The sequence below is a fragment of the Typopeltis vanoorti genome, chromosome 2, assembly GCF_054136105.1.
Source record: "Typopeltis vanoorti isolate ZY-2024b chromosome 2, IOZ_Tvanoo_1.0, whole genome shotgun sequence".
In the NCBI taxonomy this organism is placed as follows: domain Eukaryota; kingdom Metazoa; phylum Arthropoda; class Arachnida; order Uropygi; family Thelyphonidae; genus Typopeltis; species Typopeltis vanoorti.
Window position 1 is genome coordinate 56586392 of NC_143550.1, and position 22085 is coordinate 56608476.

At 36.0% G+C, this 22085-nt stretch overlaps 1 protein-coding gene across 1 annotated transcript in view; it reads right to left on the reverse strand.

Annotated features, from left to right (window-relative positions):
* The window catches only part of PMP34 (Peroxisomal Membrane Protein 34), a 178530-nt gene that overhangs the window by 89698 nt on the left and 66747 nt on the right, over positions 1-22085 (reverse strand). The window contains exon 4 of the mRNA XM_090405144.1: positions 19306-19460. Coding sequence (XP_090261270.1) covers positions 19306-19460 — 155 coding nt within the window. The remainder of the gene's footprint in view (positions 1-19305; positions 19461-22085) is intronic.

The window sequence follows — 22085 nt, forward strand, 5'->3', positions numbered from 1 at the left end:
CCTTTAACAAACCCATGCTAACAAGCACAAAGAATATTACTGTTGTCAATCCATTTTTATAACCTATTTCTCACTAACCTTTCCAATACCTTAACTACAATTCCAGATATACAGATTGGCCTATAATTTGTTGCCTTATCCTTATCACATGTGGAACAATTTTGTCTTTCTTTCACTCCTTTGCGACTTGTGCTGTTGTAAGACACTTGATAAACAGATAAGTGAAGGATGATGTTAACTCCGTGGAATATTCCCTTAAGACACATGGTAATACATCATCAAGTCTTATTACTTTATTGACATCTAGCTTATTTAGCTCCTCATATACCTCTTGCTCACTCACACTTGAGCTTCAGATTTCATACTGAGGATGAAACACTGATGAACTGTTCACTGAACACTGACTATGCCCTCTGCAGCAGTCACCAATCTCCCATTTTCATCCATTAACAGCATCTTACCATAATCATTATTCCTTCTACTTGCCACATATTAAAAAAAAAAAAAACTCATGAGGGTTTTTCTTGGCCCCATTTGCTAATTTCTGCTCATACTGCACTTTTGTTATCCTCACCATATGAGTCACTCTCCAGGCATGCTCTTTATCATTATTCATCTTGTTCTGTCTCCAAAGTGCCTTCTTCCAGACTTCATGCTTAATCCCCTCAATTTATTTATTTTACACCCACCTTATTGACCTTCGGAATACATTCACATATTGATGCTGTTATGTATTTCTTTGTCAGTTCTCAAGCAGCATTTATTTCCTTACTGCTCTACTCCTCATTCCATTGGGCTATAGCTCCAAGCTACCACCTAAGCTTGACATAATCACCAGCCTTGTAGTTCCACATACATCCTATCCTCACAGAAGTCTTCATATGGCTAGGCACAACCCATGTGATCACTTCATTATCACTCTCACCAACTGGAGGGAAGTGCAAAACCCCATTCATAATTACATTCTCTCATGAAATGGTCAGATCTAAAACTCTTCAAATACTACCTGAGATAGTTGTCTCTTAAGAACTTCAGAAATTCATTTTCCTTATTCCCAAATATTATCTCTTCATTCCAATCTATACCGCCATAATTAAAATCATCCATAATAATCACCCTTGTTGGTTGCGATTTTCCCACCACACCTGCTCTTGTCCAATCACCTTTATTACTACTTATCACATATATTTGCTCAGTCTCCACTACTCCACTTGCATCCCCATCTATTTCCATTTCTGATCATCCTCATCCATATGTTCACTACTACTACATCCAACATCCCTATGCCATATTCTGATCTCTTGCTTGCATCTCACTCACACACACGGCACTATTTAGTAACAGTTTCTCCAGTTCACTCACTCCAAAGCCATTCAAATGAAATTTGTCACATCTGTATAATTCCATTCTTCCCTCAAATACATGCCATACATCCACAAGCTGCACTCCCTTCTCCTCACTATATCTCCCTGCCCATCTGGGATTCCCCCATTTCCCTGTTCCATTTCGATTCTTTCTTCATCTCTCACACTACTACTGTTTCCAATGCCAGGCACGTCAATCTCTTCTGTACCACTCTCCTGATCTTTCACTTCACCTCTTACTTCTGATCTCTTGCTTGCAGCGCACGCACACACACACACACAGCACTTTTATTTAGTAACAGTTTATCCAGTTCACTCACTCCAAAGCCATTCAAAAGCAATCTGTCATGTCTGTATAATTCCATTCTTCCCTCAAATACATGCCATACATCCACAAGTTGCATTCCCGTCTCCTAACACAGCTCTGCCAGCATCCCATTCATGATTCAGGCTCTCCGTCTCAATTCATCATTGCCATACCTAGGCAACACACCAACAACCTTTCCCATTATACCATTATCTTTCACTTTCCTCAATAACCTCCTGATATCCCCCCTTATATTCTCCTCATGTCCCTACAACCACCACTAATTCTCTTGTTCATTTCCTCATGTCCAAAGCATGAATTATCTTGTTCATTCTCACTCCTGGATAGCAGACCCAATTCTCTATCAATGGAATCTCCATACACTGATATTCTCGAATTACTTATCACCTCTTTTACCCTTTTTTCTTTCATGTTATTCTTCTGCACTCTTATTTGCTTCCACTAAACATCTAATATCACTATACATATTCCTCATTTCATTTTTTTTTGAATAACTGTTTCATTAAATCTTACATTCTGACAATTTCACTCTCTGTTCCGGTGCTCCTTACTTCCATTTCCTCATTTATACTTCCTTTCTCACCCATATCGCTTCTTCATTCTTGTGTTCTTTCACTCCCTCAGGTCTCACTAGCTTTCATTGTTTCTTTCATTTACGCTAACCTTCATTCCTTCAGTCTGTTTCACATTAACTCACAGACTAACAACATATAGCACTTTCTACAAATTCATACTTTCTCTCATCTCCTGTTCAGTCTCTCCATGTGAGTGCATATATTTTGCACTCACATTATCGAACCAATTTTGAAAAATCTACGTAATTAACAGTGTTTGATTTTCTCACTGCTTGCCTAGTAACGGTGCTCATAGCTCATCTAGTTGACCACCATTGTGAGCAGTTCAAGTCAAGATTCAAACATTCTGTAAAAAAAAAAGTCAGTAACAAATCCATAAGGCCAATAATCATGCACAAACACTCAGCTATCAAAAATAAACAACAGTATACTAAAATTGCTAGTATAATAATTAAGCATAATAGCACTTATCTTTTCCAGTGTTTTTTACAGTCATGAAGCATGTCATGGCCTTCTACCGGTCAATATCTGTATTACTTAACGTTAATTTCTCAAGGATAGATTTTTTTTTATATAGGAAGTGGTATGACCAGTGAGGAGAGCTTCCTAACTGTTTTGCTAATATATAGCATGGAGAATATGTATCATCTATGATAGGTCTTGGAAGGGGCAGGGGGAGGTACAATATGAGACTTACTGATATGAAAACCATATACTAAGATGAAATATTAGAAGAATTAAGTAATATTTTAATCCTTTCTCAGTGTTGTTTCATTCCATCGAGGCTCTAATACGAGTTTCTCCCAGCACTTAAGCTTTAACACACAGATTATTTCTCTTCCTCCTATTTATAAATGATCACTGCTCATAAATCCTACCCATAGCTATGCTGCTCCATTTGACAAGTGCTGTAGTGCAGACTCAAGAAGCTTCAAGATATTCTATAACCAATAATTTAAACTCTAACCCTGTTTCACATTAACTCACAGTCTAACAAAATATTGCACTTTCTACATATCCATACTTTCTCTTGCTCTCCTTCTGTGCAGTGAAGCCATTGCAAACTTCAATGCCACAAAACACTATCCTATTTCATCTCTCATAAGAAAGATCTGCCTTTATTATTATTTTTTTTTTCGTGATGTCTAGATCATTAGACAATCATACTTCTGTCCTCTTCTAGTAGACGCTGGAGAGAGACCGTTTATCTTTTGAAGATGGAAACCATGCTGATAATCTGTTGATAGGAAGAAAGCAACAGTATGTTGGATTACAATTCCTTGCATTTCTAGCAACTCAGAACCCACTTCCAGAATTCTTAAGAAATATAATTTAGTGGCTACTTTTCTTCTTATCAACAAATTATCAGCATGGTTTCCATCTACAAAAGATAAATGATCTCCTCTAACTCTCCCTGGTGTCTGCCAAGTTTCTTGTGACTGTCATCAGTCTTACTTTGGACAAACTGGATGCTCTATAGAAAAGAGAATGCAAAAACTCCAATCTTACATTAGCAACAGTAAATCAGTCACTGTAAGACTTTTATACCTCCGTACTTAAGCATTTCTGGTCAAATATCATCTATTCCCACTGCCTTTCCACATTTCAGGCTTTTGATGGCTTTTTTTCTACTTTAAGTATGGATATGCATTCCTCAACTGCATACTGGTCAGTGTTTTTTACCACTGTGCTGTCAGTGATTGTTTCATTTAGCAATTTTTCGAAGTAATTACTCCATACTTCAAGGATATCTTTTCCTGCAGTTTTTAAATCACCTTTATCATCTAATTCCTTTTACAGCACTCTTTCCTCCATTTCTGAGCTTCTTAAACAACCTCCAGAATATCTCATCACTTCTTAATATTTATTTTGTATGTTCTTACCAAAGTCTTCCCATGACTTTTGTTTAGCTAGTTTTACATAGTATTTAGCTTTCTTACATTTGTCTCTGTATTCTCTAAGAGCACAAGCTGACTTTTTTGCCAGGAACTTTTGATATGCTTTCTTTTCCTTCACTGTCTCTTTAGCTTCCTGTATACACCATGGAGTTCTGATTTTTCTATCCTTGCAGACAACTTCACCACATGCTCTCTGGCTCAATCAATAAGGGTTTTCTTCAGGGATTGCCACTGAATCTCCAAGATTTGGTTTCTGTTCTCAAACTCTTTCACTTTTTCTTGAATAATGTTTGTGTATTTTAGTCTACAGTTCACATCTGAGAGTTGCTCAACTTTTATTCACTTCAAAACTTTCTTACATGTTCTTCTTTTCAATATGAAATTCAATTTTATCCTGCTCAAGACTAAATGGTGATCACGTCCGATTTCAAATCCTCTGTACACTCTAGTGTCCTGCACCGGAGAGAAAACATCACTATCAATAACATAGTCAATGAGACTTTTCTTATTCCTTGCCTCTTCTCTCCATGTGAATTTGTGCATATTTTTATGTTGGAACATTATGTTAGTAATAACCAGTCCATGTCCTGAGCAGAAATCCGACAGATATTTGCCATTATTATTAGCTTTGCTCTTTTCTCCAAATTTTCCCAAAATATTTCTGTAAGCCTGGCAATAATTCCCTACTCTGCTATTTAAATCCCCAAATAAGGGCACAAATAAGTCTCACTCTCCAGTTCCCATTCTGATATTTGCCCACATTACTTTACTTGAAATTGCCTGGCATTCAAGAAGATTAGCCTTGTATTTAGTATTGAATACTATGGCTACTCCTTCTTTTCCTTGATTGTCATTGCCTGAATATAACATTTTCATTTATTATTCAGTAAGATCTCACCAGTGTTTGTCTTTTTTTTGGTTCAGTCACCCCTATTATGTTGATCTGGTACTTATCCAATTCCTGAGCCAGCTCCATTTTTTTGCCATTCAGGCTTCTTATGTTGATAGTACGAATCCTGAAGTCTGGTGATGTTGAGTTGGGGCGTGTTTTAGGATTTAGTTCCAGTAGATGACTTTTCGCTGTTCGCCCTGGTGAAAGCAACAAGGCATTGTTCAGTTCCCCATTTCATTAACTGGGCGACGTCCCAGGCAGCATGAAATTCTGTCATGTTGTATCACCATTTATATTGTGGTTTAAGCCAATAAGAATACAATCTGGTCAACTAAATTCCAAATTGCCAGCCCATCCTCATTCACCAGTATCACCTTTTCATGGTGCACCTAACGGGGGGGCACCATGAGAAGGTGAGGACTGGACATTAGGTCAGAAGCCCTGGTCGGTTCTCTGCATTCCTTTAAAGGCTATGTGGAGGCCTCCTCTCAGTTATACAACTTTGACCCTTAAGCACTATTCCTAAGGAATTAATGTACAGTGTTTACAGAAAACTATGCATAGTGACATTTCAGTATGGAATATGTCCACCTAGAACAGCAATGCAGCTCTAACAATGTCATACCATGCTTAGCACCAAGTGAATCAGGAGTTCTTGAGGCAAACTGAACCACTCTTAGAGCAAGAATAGTACCTGTTTGTTTTTCTGGAGGGAAATTTTGAGAACAATGCATATCTCTATGTTGTTCGAAATGTGTTCTATGGGATTCAGATCTGGGGAGTGTATTGGACATTTGATTCGATTAATATCCTCAGTCTCCAAAAGTATCTCCACTTCTCATGTACAATGTGGTGTGGCACTGTCATCCATAAAAATGAATTATTCACCTACAGCACCAGAGAACAATCGAACATGATGTTGAAGCACTTTGTTCACTAGTCATAGTCCCTTTTCCAGCACCTGTAGCTCAGTTTGTCCATTAAGCATAATATCTCCCCACACCATGACCCCAGCACGACCATATCTATCACTTTCAAGAACATTCTTGCAATGGTAAGCTGTACCACTTTCACACTGAATCAAGTTTTGTCTAGAATCGGAGGAAAGACTAAAATGACTCTCATCTTCATGCTCTGTGGTAGAGTGAAGGCAACCTCTTAGCATATGTCTGGAATGCATTCCATTGGTTTGAAATGCTGCCCAGAGCCTGGATACAACACTATGTGAGATTCCAAACTCTCTAGCAATATCAGTAATTCTGCAGCCTTCTTCAAGCTTTCCAATAATTCTTCCCTACTTGAAATCATCTACATGATATCTTTGAGACATTACAAGAAATCTAAGTTTGCAATTGTATTTCTTCATGAAAAGAGCTTCCTTCAAAAACAATTCGGTTAGCACAGCCTTTTGCCTTTTTAGCCTGTTGAATGCTAGCACGACTCCTTTGCATGCGATTCAAAAATGTGAACGTGTACTTGCTTTACAATCAAAATCATCAGTTATACAAATTGCCACAAGCTATTTCATCTGAATTTGCATTTGCAATCTTCAAAAATAGTGTTTGTCCATAGGTTCTGGACATAAGTGTATTAAGATGACTGACGTTATATAAAACAGAAGCCATTTCATAATTTGCAAGCATTATCACATAAAAAGAAAAGCACAAAGCATATCAAAGTATTAGACTTCTAATAATTCTTTAATACTCTGATAACACATCTCTGTTAATGCAACACTTGCCATGAACCATTAGTCAAATGGATGAGTTTATACCTGTTTCCTTTTTCAAAACTTGGGAATGAAGTGCATTATTCATTTCAAAACATGTTATGATCAGTAATAAACTATCATTTTTTTATTACTATGATTATCTTGTACTATTCGGTTGTAGTTTTGATTTAAATGTGACAGGAAAAGTTGAAGATCCACATGAAGCCCTAATGTTGAATTTGAGGTTACCAGTGTTCAAGACAAGTGCTGTGGGAATTCCATAAAAAACTGCCAAACAGAGCGGATGAGATGAACATATGAAGCATTTTTCCATTTCTTTGTAGAATTTATTTTGCCAAAGAATAGCCTAAATGCACACATAACATGTCAGAAATAAATCTGTTATCCAAAAGCATGTTTCAGTTAAATGGTATTTTGTAAATAAAATAATTTCATATGATGATTTTGTATTTTGTTTTATCACTCCCATACATGAGAGGCAACAAGGCCTATAGCAAATAAATGCTGTGTGTGGACTATACTTGAAGTTAACTAAACTTTTAATATAAAAAGAGTGTCTTGTTTATTATAGAATGAAGGTGTAACTAGCAGTCTATCAATTTCAACATAGAACTGTCCATTTCGTTCATTGTAAAATGAATACTTTTTTTTTTTTATTTTGTTCTACTAGATTTGAATACTTTGTCATAAGCTTGAGTAATTTTCTTTTTTGGACAGAGACCATACAAAGACATTAATGGCATCAATTAACTAGCATCTCTAAGCCCTACTAAAAGGTACTCCATAAAAATAGAAAATGCTGCAAAGATATCACATCTGTGGTTTATCAGTTCATGGAATAAAAGCATTCAGGCTTATGAGCAGAATAAAACCATAAATGAACCATTAACAGAAAATCTACTGTTTTTAGACAAAAAAAATTTCCTGATTACTAAACCATTATGTTTGTGGCTGATCTTAAACATATTTTTTAAACTAAATAATTTTTAAAAGTATTTCAAGAAATATCAAAAATTTCAATATCACATCCCCCTCCCTCACACTCATACCACTTCCAAGATAAAAATTATTACACTTAAGAGCCAGTAATATGTTTGAATTTTTCTTTTATCCTTCCAACAACCTTGAACATATATTATCAAAAAAAGAGATGATGACTTTTGCTTTTCATATGTTATTGATTTGATATTGAATAATCAGAAAAACTTTCAATGAAGCTTGACAATGCATGATGATATGCAATCAGGACAGAAATGTGCTGACTGCCACATAGTGCTTTTTTTGGTTTACAGTAGGATTAAATGGAGTTAAATTATAGTGGAAAAATTAAAAAGAAAAATGTAAAACTCACTCATTCTTCTTGATGCTGCATTTATTTCCGAAAGAATAAAACTGTCCTAAAGCAGTTGTTGATGAGAACCACATATAGTAAAAAACTGCTTAGTGCTATCCCGTTTTAGTGCTGTTTCATTATAGTGCTCTTGATCCCGGAGAGAGAAATTTTTACTAAAAACCAAAGTAAAAAAAAAAAATAATAATAATAAATAAAAATAATCCAAAATACAAGTCAAAAGTTATGAACCAGAATATTCACAGCCTGATGATTCCTCCATCTCATCTTTAAAACCCAACTGCTCTCCCTCCCCCAACCCAAAGATAAAGTGCAAGGCCAAAAGATTTCCATCTCCTTTCACTCTTTCCAAACTGCTTCCTTCAAGTCACCCATACCCTTACTACAACATTAGGCCACCATCGTTCTCAAAGAATGCAGGTCTTACTTACTTGAAGAAAGTTGGTGGACTTTTCGAAAACTAACCACACATTAATAAACACTCAGGTTGTATTTTTTATTTTCTTTCAATGTAGTTAATCTTTCCTCCATTGTATAAAGACTGTGAGCCACACTTTCTCCTGCATAGTGGGATTTGGTGTGGGGTACTTTGAATGTGCCTTAAGCAGCAGCCAATCTGGCTGGTTTTAAAATCTCAGCACTGTTTTTTCTTCTTAGTGTTAGATCAAGTTCAAAAGTAAAAGAGAAGATGTTTCAATAACATCTTTCATCATCTTAATTGCATCTCCAATGGTGTGTTATATAAAGTAATTTGTTCCTTTTAAAAGTTTGAATAAGTAAAAAATACTCAATGCAAATTTCACATGTAATTCTTGAAATGATGTACTGAAAATAAATTCATCATCATCATCATCATCAAATTCCTGCAATGTACCCTCAAGGGGTGTACAGGATATGACAGTACTACATGAAAAAATTACATCATTACTAACTTCCTATCTACAATTTTCCTCCAAATCAGTCTGTTACTTGTCAAATCTCCAACATTATCAGATCGTATATTTCTATCGTCTAAGGCACTTTGTACCGTATCAATCCACCTATATCTTGGTCTTCCTCTGGGTCGTTTTCCTGCCAACCTGGCAGAGAACACTTGTTTTGCTAATCTTTCCTCTCCCATTCTATTTAAGTGACCATACCATCTGAGATTAGTTCTGCTAACGCATTCCTGGATGCTGACAATGTCAAGTTCTTTCCTAATATCCTCATTTTTAATATGATATTGCCATTGATGCCATCTGTTCACGCCTCTAATCTTTCTCTGGACTCTCATATCTGCGGTCTCTAGTCTTTGGTCAAGTGTTTTATTTCTGACCCAGCTCTCAGATCCATAAGTTAAAATTGGTTTGAACACAGTCTTGTATACAGCTAATTTAGTGTTCCGACTAATTTCTTTCTTATTCCATATGAATTTATTCAATTGACTTCCCACGATACCAGCTTTGCTGATTCTGTTGTCTATTTCTATATTTAGTTTACCATCTTCAGTAAAAATTGTGCCTAAGTAACTGAAATGTTTTACTTGTTCCACAGGTTCTCCATTCACAACACAGTTGACATTTTCAATGATTCTGCCTATTTTCATTGTCTTTGTCTTTTTATTGCTGACCTTCATACCATATCTATTACAACAGCTATTCAATTTAGTCAGAGAATCTTGCAGACTTGTAGCGGATTTATTTAGAAGTATAACATCATCCGCATAAAGCAAAGAGCTGACATTAACATCTCCAATTTTGATATCAGGTTTAATACCACATTCCTTCATAATGTGATCCATATAGATAATGAATAACAGAGGGGATAATGTACATCCTTGTCTCACACCGGATTTAACATTAAACCATCTTCCTGTACTTCCTTCAATTCTAACTGCTGACTCACAACTCAAATAAAGACTAAGTATTGCTTGATATAATGCCCCATTGACACCATATAACTGCAGCGTATTGAACAGCTTCTCTCTTGGCACCTTGTCATATGCCTTTTCCAAATCGACAAAACTTAAATACAGATCTTTGTTATATTCCCATGCTTTCTCGACTATTTGTCGTAAAGTGAAGATCTGATCCTGACAGCCTCTATTTGGCCTGAATCCAGCTTGTTCTTCACCAAACTTTTCTTCCACCATTCTTCTCAACCGTTTCTCAAGTATACTTGCATAGATCTTGCCAGGAACACTCAGTAGGGAAATACCTCTGTAATTCTCACATTCAGTTTTATTTCCCTTTTTATATATGGGTACTATGAGAGCTCTACTCCAATCATCGGGAATTCGTCCCTCTGTCCAGGCTTTCTGAACTATGCAGTGCAGCCACTGTAAGACTCTTATACTACCATATTTCAGCATTTCTGGTCGAATATCATCTACCCCTGCTGCCTTTCCACATTTCAAGCCTTTTATGGCTTTTTCTACTTCGAGTATGGATATGTATTCCTGACTGCATGTCTGGTCAGTGTTTTTTTACCACTGTGCTGTCATCAATGCTTGTTTCATTTAGCAGTTTTTCAAAGTAATTACTCCATACTTCAAGGATATCTTTTTCTCCTGTTTTCATTTCACCTTTATCATCTCTAATTCCTTTTACAGCACTCTTTCCTCCATTTCTAAGCTTCTTCAACAACCTCCAGAATATTTTGCCACCTTCTTGATATTTATTTTCTATATTCATGCCAAAGTCCTCCCATGACTTTTGTTTAGCTAGTTTTACACACTGTTTAGCTTTCTTACATTTGTCTCTGTATTCTGTAAGAGTAAAAGCTGACTTATTTGCCAGGAACTTTTGATATGCTTTCTTCTTTTCCTTCACTGCCTCTTTAACTTCCTGTGTCCACCAGGGAGTTCTGATTTTTTTATCTTTGCACACAACCTCACCACATGCCTCTCTGGCAGAATCAATCAATGTTTCCTTCAGAGTTTGCCACTGAATCTCCAAGGTTTGATTCCTGTTCTCAAACTCTTTCATTTTCTTTTCAATAATATTTCTGTATTTTAGTCTACAGTTTACATCTGAGAGCTGCTCAACTTTTATTCGCTTTAAAACTTTCTTACATGTTATTCTTTTCAATATGAAATTCAATTTTATCCTGCTCAAGACTAAATAGTGATCACTTCCAATTTCAAATCCTCTGTACACTCTGGTGTCCTGCACCAGGGAGAAAACATCACTATCAACAATAACATAGTCAATGAGACTTTTCTTATTCCTAGCCTCTTCTCTCCATGTGAATTTGTGCACATTTTTATGTTGGAACATGGTGTTAGTAATAACCAGTCCATGTCCTGAGCAGAAATCCAACAGATATTTGCCATTATTATTAGCTTTGCTCTTTTCTCCAAATTTTCCCAAAATATTTTTGTATGTCTCACAATCATTTCCTACTCTGCAATTTAGATCCCCAACAAGGACCAACTTTTCCTTTTTCATTGTGTCAGTTGCTTTTTCTAAAGCCTCAAAAAATTCCTCCACTTCTACCTTAGTAGAACCTTCTGTGGGACCATAGGCACAAATAAGTCTCATTGTCCAGTTCCCCATTCTCATATTTGCCCACATTACTCTACTTGAGACTGACTGCCATTCAAGAAGATTAGCCTCGTATTTTGTGTTGAATACTATGGCTACTCCTTCTTTTCCTTGATTGTTATTGCCTGAATATAACATTTTGTATTTATTGCTCAGAAAGATCTCACCAGTTTTGGTCTTTTTTGTTTCAGTCACCCTTATTATGTCGATCTGGTACTTATCTAATTCCTCAGCTAGATCCATTTCTTTGCCATTCAGGCTTCTTACGTTGATAGTACCGATCTTTAACTCTGGTGATGTTGAGTTGGGGTTTGTTTTCAGATTTGTTCCAGTAGCTGACTTTTCGCTGTTCGCCCTGGTTCCCTGGCGAAAACAACGGGGGCCTTGTTTAACCGGGCGACGCCCCAGCCGGCAAGAAATTTTGTCATGTTGTACCATCATTTTTTATTTTGGTTTAACCAATAAGAATACAATTTGGTCGGCTAAATCCCAAATTGCCAGCCCATCCTCGTTCGTTCAGTATCAAAGTAGATACCCAACAGGGTGCACCACGAGAAGGTGAGGATTGGACATTAGGTCAGAAGCCCTGGTCGGTTCTCCGCGTTCCTTTAAAGGCTATGTGGAGGTCTCCTCTCAGTTATACAGCTTTGACCCTTAAACAAATTCAGATTTTGTTAACTGAATATGTTTTATATTTCTTGAGTATATTTAGAGTAATCTACAATTTATCTCACCTTTAAAATAGCAATCTCTCAAAGTTACAAAACTGAAGTCAACCAACCCCTGAAATCACCCTTTCCCATGATACTTGAGCAATTCTGTCCCATCACACTGAATCTTATTACTTTCCCTGCAACCCCATCAACTCATTCTTTCTTTATATATATGTAGAAGTATATTTAGCTGCAATATAACATGAAACAAGTAGTATCTTCTGGCTTCACACTTTGCTTCCAATGCATGCATAACTGACAATGATAAATGTCTCCAATCATTCCAGATGCACAACATATAATGCCCTCTATATCTTTTTGCCAGGAAGAGATCAGAAAAATGCTGTCCAAATTAGACACAAAAATGTCTCCTGGCCTTGATAGCATTCCTCCAATTGTCCTGAAAGTTTGTGCACCAGAACCGACTCCTATCCTATGTTCCCTATATATACTCTCTTACTCAGCTGTTATCTATCCCACAACCTAGAAACTGGCCTATATTCAACCCATTCCCAAGAAGGGCGACAACTCACTGCCGTCCAACTACTGATCTATCTCGCTTACCTCAGTCCTGTCTAAAGTAATGGAAAAAATTATCAATTCCCAATTCCTACACCCACCTAATAAACGACCACCAGTATGGATTCTGTCGCTGCTGATCAACAGGAGATCTGCTCACATATGTCACCCATCTCTGGACAAATGCCATGGAGAAGTTTGGCGAATCTCAAGTGGTTGCACTTGATATCTCCAAAGCTTTTCACTGGGTCTGGCATAAAGGCTTACTAAGCAAACCACCATCATTTGGTCTCCTCAGGACTTCTGTAGTTGAATTGCCAGCTTTCTGTCTGGATGCACACTGTGTGATGGTAGACACTCCTTATCCTCTCACCATTCAACTAATGCTGGTGTTTCACAAGATTCTGTCCTCTCACCAACCCTCTTCCTGCTATATATCAATGACATACTTCAGTTGACTTCCAACCTAATACACAGTTTTGCAGATGACAGCACATTGCACTCCTCCCTTTCATTTTATAAACCTTACTCTACACAACTCACCTCAACCTACAGAACATCAACCACCACCACATCCCTCAATTCTGATCTCCGAGCAATCCTCCAATGAGGTTCAGATAACCTCATCAATTTCAATGGCTATTAAATTATTTCAGGAAATGACAACGTATACTAAATATTAATTAAAAGAAAACTTTAATCAATACTTCTTATATTTCAGCAATGCTACATTGCCACCTTCATGGGAACATAAAACTATGATAAGTACATGCAGGAACTAACATAGTTTTATGTTCCCATGAAGATGGCAATGTAACATTGCTGAAATATAAGAAGTATTGATTAAAGTTTTCTTTTAATTAATATTTAGTATACGTTGTAATTTCCTGAAATAATTTAATAGTCACGTGCTACCAATGTATAAGCATATCAACAAGAATCATCAATTTCAATTCTAATAAAACCCATTTTTTCTCAGTATTCTTTTTGATGATGCTCAAATTTCCAGACAATCTGAGATTTCTCTTCTTGGAATTACTCTGACATCAAACCTCTCCTGGCATAAACACATCACAACCATTGCATCCTCAGCTTCAAAAAAACTAGGATTTCTCTTTTGCTCAAGATGTTATTTCACCCCTGAACAGCTGTTAACATGATACAAAACACAAATTCATCCAGCTATTGAATACTGCTCTCATATATGGGATCGGGTCCCTAAAAGCTCCCTCAAAATGCTTGACTCAATAGAGAGCAATTAGGCTTATTAATGACCCATCTGTTACCAACTCACCTCCCCCACTTTCACACAGACGTTTAGTTTCTGCAATATGTATATTCTACAAATATTTCCATGGGAAATACTCATCTGAAATAATATCAATAATCCCCCCCCCCCACACTTAGTACTAAGCTCGTTGGAACACGTGCGGCTGCTGCTCAACATCCTTTCACAGTGCACTTTGAAACAAACAGAACAAGTTCCTTTACCTCTTCCTTCATCCCTGCAACTGCTGTATTGTGGAAAGTCTTCCCCCTGTTGTGTTTCCCAAGGAATACAATATACAGTCTTTCAAAACAAATGCAAAGAAGTTCCTCCTTTCCCAACCCACTACCTATATATGGTACTAATGTACTATAGGTTGATTAACCAACCTCTCATTTATGGGCACAACATAAAAAAAAAAAAAGAAGTATAACAGAAAAAAAATTCATTGTCTGAAAAAAGCATATGGTATTTTAAAATTGATCACTTTTTTGTTCACAACAACATCCATTAGGATATTGTGAAGAAAATAATTATATATATATATATATACCATTTAATAATAAATAAAATTTACTAATTAAATTATGTTATGTCATGTATGATTATCATACATGTCATAGCTAAAATCAGGAACTCTTGTTTGGGGTTAACGGTGCAATATCAATGTTTATTATTCTTTTATTGATTTAGCTTTTATACTGCAAAGTTTCTCATTTGCTGTCAGCTGGCTATGAAATATGAAATCATCATCACCAAATTCCTGACACATACCCTCAGGGTGTACAGGATATTATGATAGTATTACATGAAAAAAATTACATCATTACTAACTTCCTATCAACAATTTTCTCCAAATCAATCTATTATCTACCAAGACTCCAACATTATCAGATCTTATATTTCTGTCTTCTAAGGCACTTTTACCGTATCAATCCACCTATATCTTGGTCTACCTCTGGATCTTTTTCCTGCCAACCTAGCAGAGAACACTTGATTTGCTAATCTTTCCTATCCCATTCTGTGACCATACTATCTGAGATTAGCTCTGCTAACACATTCCAGGATGCTAACAATGTCAAGTTCTATCCTAATATCCTTGTTTTTAATATGATATTGCCATTGATGCCATCTGTTCACACCCCTAATCTTTCTCAAGACTCTCATATCTATGGTCTCTATTCTTTGGTCAAGTGTTTTATTTCTAACCCAGCTCTCAGATCCATAAGTTAAAAGTGGTTTGAACACAGTCTTGTATACAGCTAATTTGGTGTTTTGACTAATTTCTCTCTTATTCCATATAAATTTATTCAGTTGACTTCCACTGTACTGGCTTTGTTGATTCTGTTGTCTATTTCCATATTTAATTTACTATCTTCACTAAAAATTTTGCCTAAATAGCTGAAATGTTTTACTTGGTCTATAGGTTCTCCATTCATGATGCAGTTGATATTTTCAGTGTTATTTCCTCTTGTTATTGCTGATTTTCATATCAAACCTATTATAACAGTTATTCAATTTAGTCAGGAAATCCTGCAGACTTGCACTGGATTTATTTAAAAGTATAACACCATCTGCATAAAGTAAAGACCGACATTAACATCTCCAATTTTGATATGAGGTTTAATACTACTTTCTTCCATAATATGATCCATATATCTAACACTGATTGACACCATATAACTGTAGTGTTTTGAACAGCTTTTCTCTTGGCACCTTGCCATATGCCTTTTGCAGGTCTACAAAACCTAGATACAGATCTTTGCTATATTCCCATGATTTCTCAACTATTTGTTGTAAACTGAAAATCTGATCCTGACAGCCTCTAATTGGCTTGAATCCAGCTTGTTCTTCACCAAATACTTCATAAATCTTACCAGGAACTCAGTAGGGAAATACGTCTGTAGTTCTCACATTCAGTTTTATTTCCCTTTTTATATATAGGTACTATGAGAACTCTACTGCAATCATCTGGAATTTGTCCCTCTAAACTATACGGTGCAGCCACTGCAAAACTTTTATAACTCCATACTTGAACATTTCTGATCAAATATTATCTACTCCCATTGGCTTTCCACATTTCAGGCTTCTCGTGGCGTTTTCTACTTCAAGTATGGATGTATTCCTGATTGCATGCCTACTGAGTGTTTTTTTACCACTGTGATTTCACTGCTTGCGTCATTTAGCAATTTTTCGAAGTAATTACTCCATATTTAAAGGATAACTTTTTCTCCAGTTTTCATTTCACCTTTATCATGTCTAATTACTTTTACAGCACTCTTTCTTCCAGTTCTGAGCTTTTTCAACAACCCCCAAATTATTTTGCCACCTTCCTGATATTATTTTCTATGTTTTTACCAAAGTCCTCCCATGACTTTTGTTTAGCTAGTTTTACACAGTATTCAATGTTCTTACATTTGTCTCTGTATTCTCTAAGAGCACAAGCTGACTTATTTGCCAGAAACTTTTGATATGGTTTCTTCTTTTCTTATTCACTGCCTTTTTCACTTCCTGTTTCCACCAAGTCCGTGCAGTTAGCCTAGTGGCTATGCGCTTCGCAACCATATGCCTGGGGAAGGAGTGTCCTAGGTTCGATTCCCGTCTTGGGAGTAGTCAGCAGGGTTTTTCTCCCCAGTTTATCTGGGGTTTTTCATCCCGCAAGCAGGCAAACCGGCTCCGTGAACATACACAGATTACAGTCATGAATATCACCCTTAGGGGATGCAGCAGAGGAGTGGCAAACCAGCTGCATTAATACGCCAGTAACCCCCTCATTAGGAGAGGACTCAACCCGTCTTAGGATGGACGAGAAGGATAGGATAGGAGTTTCCACCATGGAGTTCTGATTTTTCTATCCTTGCAGACAACCTCACCATGCCTCACTGCTGAATCAATCAATGTTTTCTTCAAGACTTGCCACTGAATCTGCAAAGTTTGGTTCGTGTTCTCAAACTTTTTCATTTTTGCTTGAATAATGTTTGTGTATTTTTGTTTACAGTTCACATCTGAGAGCTACTCAATTTTTTTGTTCTTTTCAATATGAAATTCAATGTTATCCTGCTCAAGACTAAATGGTGATCATTTCCAATTTAAAATCTGCTGTACACTCTAATGTCTTGTACAAGAAAGAAAAAATCACTATCAACAATAACATAGTTAATGAGAATTTTCTTATTCCTTGCCTCTTCTCTGCATGTGAATTTGTGCAAATTTTTATGTCGGAACATTGTGTTAGTAATAACCAGTCCATGTCCTGAGCAGAAATCCAACAGGCATTTGCTATTATTATTAGCTTTACTCTCTTCTCCAAATTTTCCCAAAATATTTTTGTATGTCTCACAATTATTTTCTACTCTGCTATTTAGATCTCCAACAAGGACGAACTTTTCCTTTTTCATTGTGTCAGTTGCTTTCTCTAAAGCCTCAAAAAATTCTTCCACTTCTATAGTAGTCCTTCTCTGGGACCATAGGCACAAATAGTCTTATTGTCCAGTTCCCCATTCTCGCATTTGCTCACATCACTCTACTTGATACTGCCTGCCATTCAAGCTGATTAGAATCATATTTAGTGTTGAATACTCTAGTTACTCCTTTTCCCTGATTGTTATTGGCTGAATATAACATTTTGTATTTATTGCTTAGAAAGATCTCACCAGTTTTTGCCTTTTTTTTGTTTCAGTCACCCCTATTATGTTGATCTGGTATACTTATCCATTTCTTTGCCATTCAGGCTTCTTATGTTGATAGTACTGATCTTGAACTCTGGTGGTGCTGAGTTGGAATGTATTTTAGGATTTATACCAGTAGATGACTTTTTTGTTGTTTGCCCTGGTTCCCTGGCAAAAACAACAGGGGCTCTTGTTTAATCAGGCGTCGCCCCAGTCAGGATGATATTCTGTCATGTTGTATCATCCTTTTACATTGTGGTTTAAGCCAATAAGAATACAATTTGGTTGTCTAAATCCCAAATAATTGCCAGCACATTCTTGTTCATTCAGTATCCAGGTAGATACCTAAAAGGGTGCACCACGAGAAGGTGAGGATAGGACATTAGGTCAGAAGTGCTAGTCAGTTCTCCGATTCCTTTCAAGGTTATGTGGAAGTCTCTTTCAGTTATACAGCTTAGATCCTTAAGCACTCTGTGCAGCTAGCAAATGGGTTGAATTCCCATGGTGACAATGATATTTGTAAAAGTGTTCAGGTAGCAAATGAGGCCTGAAAGTGACTTGAAAAAAATTACCATGTAAGATTGCTTAATCTGAGAACATTCCACTCGAAACCAAATATAACATCCTAACTCTCAGTACACTCAAGGTACTAAATGTGTTATACATTCCCAACCTTTTGTGGGTAGGATTGCTGTGAAGAGTTAAATATTAAGCAGTTAGTAATGTATTATGGACAGGTATAAGCATATCATATCTGTTAATTGTGGCTATTATCGGATGAAGATGAGAACGAGTGAATCATTGAGACCTCCTAAAAATGGCCACGAAAGCTTTTCCTATTATGTTAAAATTGAATCTAGCTCACAGTCTGAGACAAATGATTATAGAGTGAAGCCAACTCAGTCACTGAATATCATAATACATAAATGACACTAAGAAAAAGAAGTATGGTAGAAATGTCAATTTTTCATGAATGAATTCAAAGTAGAAAATATCTAAACTGGTAATATAACAGAGAAGAGGTCATAAAATGAAAAGTAAATAAGTAACAAACAGATCAAATTATCTAATATCAGGACAAAAACTGATATTAGGTTGTTGCAAAAGATGCCTTGGCCCATAACATGTTCTCCTATTAGTGACTTTCAACCATGCATTTTTAAATTTTTAATATGTATAAATCACACATCACTGTCAAGTGGTCACCTGATGATTGATATATGACTAGGAGTGCCCAGTTGGGAAAAAATGATTGATTTGTAGTATAAATTGAAAAATGTGGTCAGTATCAAATGAGTTACTATATCAGCTTTTCTGACAAAGAATGTTGTCATGTCCAAAACATGCTACATGTTTCAGTATTCCTCTTTTTCTTGGAACAATATCACAACAATGAAAACATGAAGTCATATTTTCTTTGTTTTATAAATATTTATTGAAACAAATACATTATGGTATGTATAAACAATGTTACCTGCAACACATGCTAATGAAAGGTCCTGTAGAGCATTGCGCATTTTCGTATCCTGAACAAATACAGCACGAAGACCATGGAATGCATAAAAGTATACAAAATTGGAACTGCACAAGCTTGTTAGGACTGGAACTAATCCTCTGTATAATGACTGTCTATATGAGAAATAAAAAAAGCTGTTATTTATAAATAATTTTTAGAATTTTAATGATGATATATAACATTTTAAAATTGCAATTTAAAAAATTTTAAATGGTACTTGTTCACAGTTTTAAGAAAATTAAACTTTTAAATTGCGTAAATTTAGAATTGAAATAATTTAAAAGTTTTGAAGGATTTGGTTTTCAGCAAATTATTTCACTAGATAAAAAAAAAAAAAATGTTCTCTTAAGCCAATAAATCCAACTGCTGCTATTTTTTTTGTTCATTATCCTTAGGCTATCCTTCAGAAATACGGCAACAGCAGTACGTAGACTGGTATCAATTGAAGATGAATGCAGGAAACATGAAATGATGTGCAGGAAATTTTTTTTCCCTTAGAATTTATGTAATAGAAGTGGATTGTACAGATATAAACACACACAATTAAATTGTATAATTTAATTTGATGGGACTAACACCATTTCTAGAACAAATAACTATTATATTTAAGTTATTGTTCTGCATTTTATCTGGTTATTGTATACAATTGAGTGAAACTGTCATCAAAGGTGCATGCAAATGAGCTACGGCATAAAAGTAGGTGTTTTTTAATGGTTTTTTGAATGTGGAGTGAGAACAAGACATTCTGTGATAACAGAATGCTTGGATAAAGCTGCAAGATATCATTTAACTAATGAATTTAGGTGGCGAGTCATCGTAAGACCAGAGGCTGGCAAAAGTCAGGCAGAGTCAGACAGTTGCATGCGAGTCATTCTGCAGTTCACTGACTGTGGAACCAATTCCAACAGTCACAAACAGTATCCCAGAGATACAGTGAAGGAAGGCCAGTGGTTACAACTGCAGTGGGTTACTGATATCTTCAATAATCTGCTCACCAACACAGGAGTGCAACTCCAAAATCAGCTATGACCTGGCCTTGAGTTGGATACAGGAACATTGGTATCTGCTTCCACTGTGTATAGTAGACTTCACAAAAGTGGCATCTGTATGCTAGGCAATAGGTAGCCCACATGCCCCTATTCCCATGTCACAAGAGAAAATATTTGAAATGGGCTAGGCTACACATCAATTGAACCAAGACCAATTGGGTGTCAGTACTGTTTACAGATGACCCCGATTTGCTCTACAAAGTGATACCAGGTGTGAACCAGAGACATGTTATCATCCCACTAATACAAGTGAAAGGAACACTTATGGTGGAGGTGTGATGGTTTATGGAAGCATCAACCTCTATGTGCTTCCTAGACCCCCTATGTTTATCCATATGCAGATGTAATAACAGGGGAGACATTCATCCTACAAAGATGATAATGCTCTTCTTATCAAGCAAAGCTTATGAACCAATATCTTCAAGACTATTTTATGTATGGATTGACCAACTAGGCCTGCTTACCTTAATTGTATTGAGGTCAGCAGTCTGGGATGCTTTAGGTAAGTGTGCTGCTGCTCTAACCCCCTCCCCCCATCCTCTACAAAACCTTTGAGAGAACTTAAAAGAGATTTGCAGGAGCAATGGTTGTTATTACCAACTGAACTCCTGGATACCATTCAGTAATAATAATTCGGTAACAAATGGCCACTTTGTGTGGCCATTTGTTACTGAATTAAACTATTTATTTACAATTTTAGTGGATGTTTCTTTCAAATCTCAGATAATATGGCAGTATTATATGAGATACATAAAACCGAATTGCATAAAAATTCATTACGCAAATTTTGAATTATCATGATTTTTCTATTTGTTACTTAATTTAGGAAAAGTAGTATATCTTTATTTTTAATATGATTTTGCCCTTGATGCCAACTGTTCAGTGTTTCTAATTTTTTTTCACAACTCTCATATCTGTTGTCACTGATCAACTGCCATTGTTTAATCCTATTCTCAGACTGACAAGTTAAAACTGATTCATGTGTTAGTGTTATGACTAATTTTGCTCTTATTCCATATACATTTATTCAGTTAGCTATATACTATGATTGGGTTCATGGAAAGACATTCTGGCATGCTTGACTTAACTTTCTTTCATGACACACTGGTGTGATGAAGAAGCCAGGCATTTTACTAATCTGTCCTATGGAAGGTCTTCATATGATGGAAAGGTTTGATTTTCCATGGTATGCATATTTACTCTGACATGTTCTTTTTTTCTGATTAAAAAGCTGAAACCCAATTCCTCCATTCTAGGAAGCATTGTACGTAAAACTCTGTAGACATAGATCCCTAGAAATACCAGTATATAATAATATTTTTTATCATTTACTGAAATGAAGAGCCAAAAGACTTCATTTCAGTGATGCAAAATTATATAAATCAAGTGGATATTAAATCCAGCATTATTTCAAATGTTGAATACAGAAACTATAAAAGTTTCGTACAAAATTTGTGATTTGAAATCCCGTAAGCTCTCTGGTCAAATTTTGTACGAAACATTTATAGTTTCTGTATTCAGCTTTTGCTGGATTTAATATCCACTTGATTTATATAATATTTTTTTATCATTATTATTACATTAACTCTCCTGGAGTCAAAGACTTATCAAGAAAGAGAGAGAGAGAGGTTTATACCATTAAAAAAAAAAAGAAATATACATTATATCACATTACAGTGTGAATAAGTA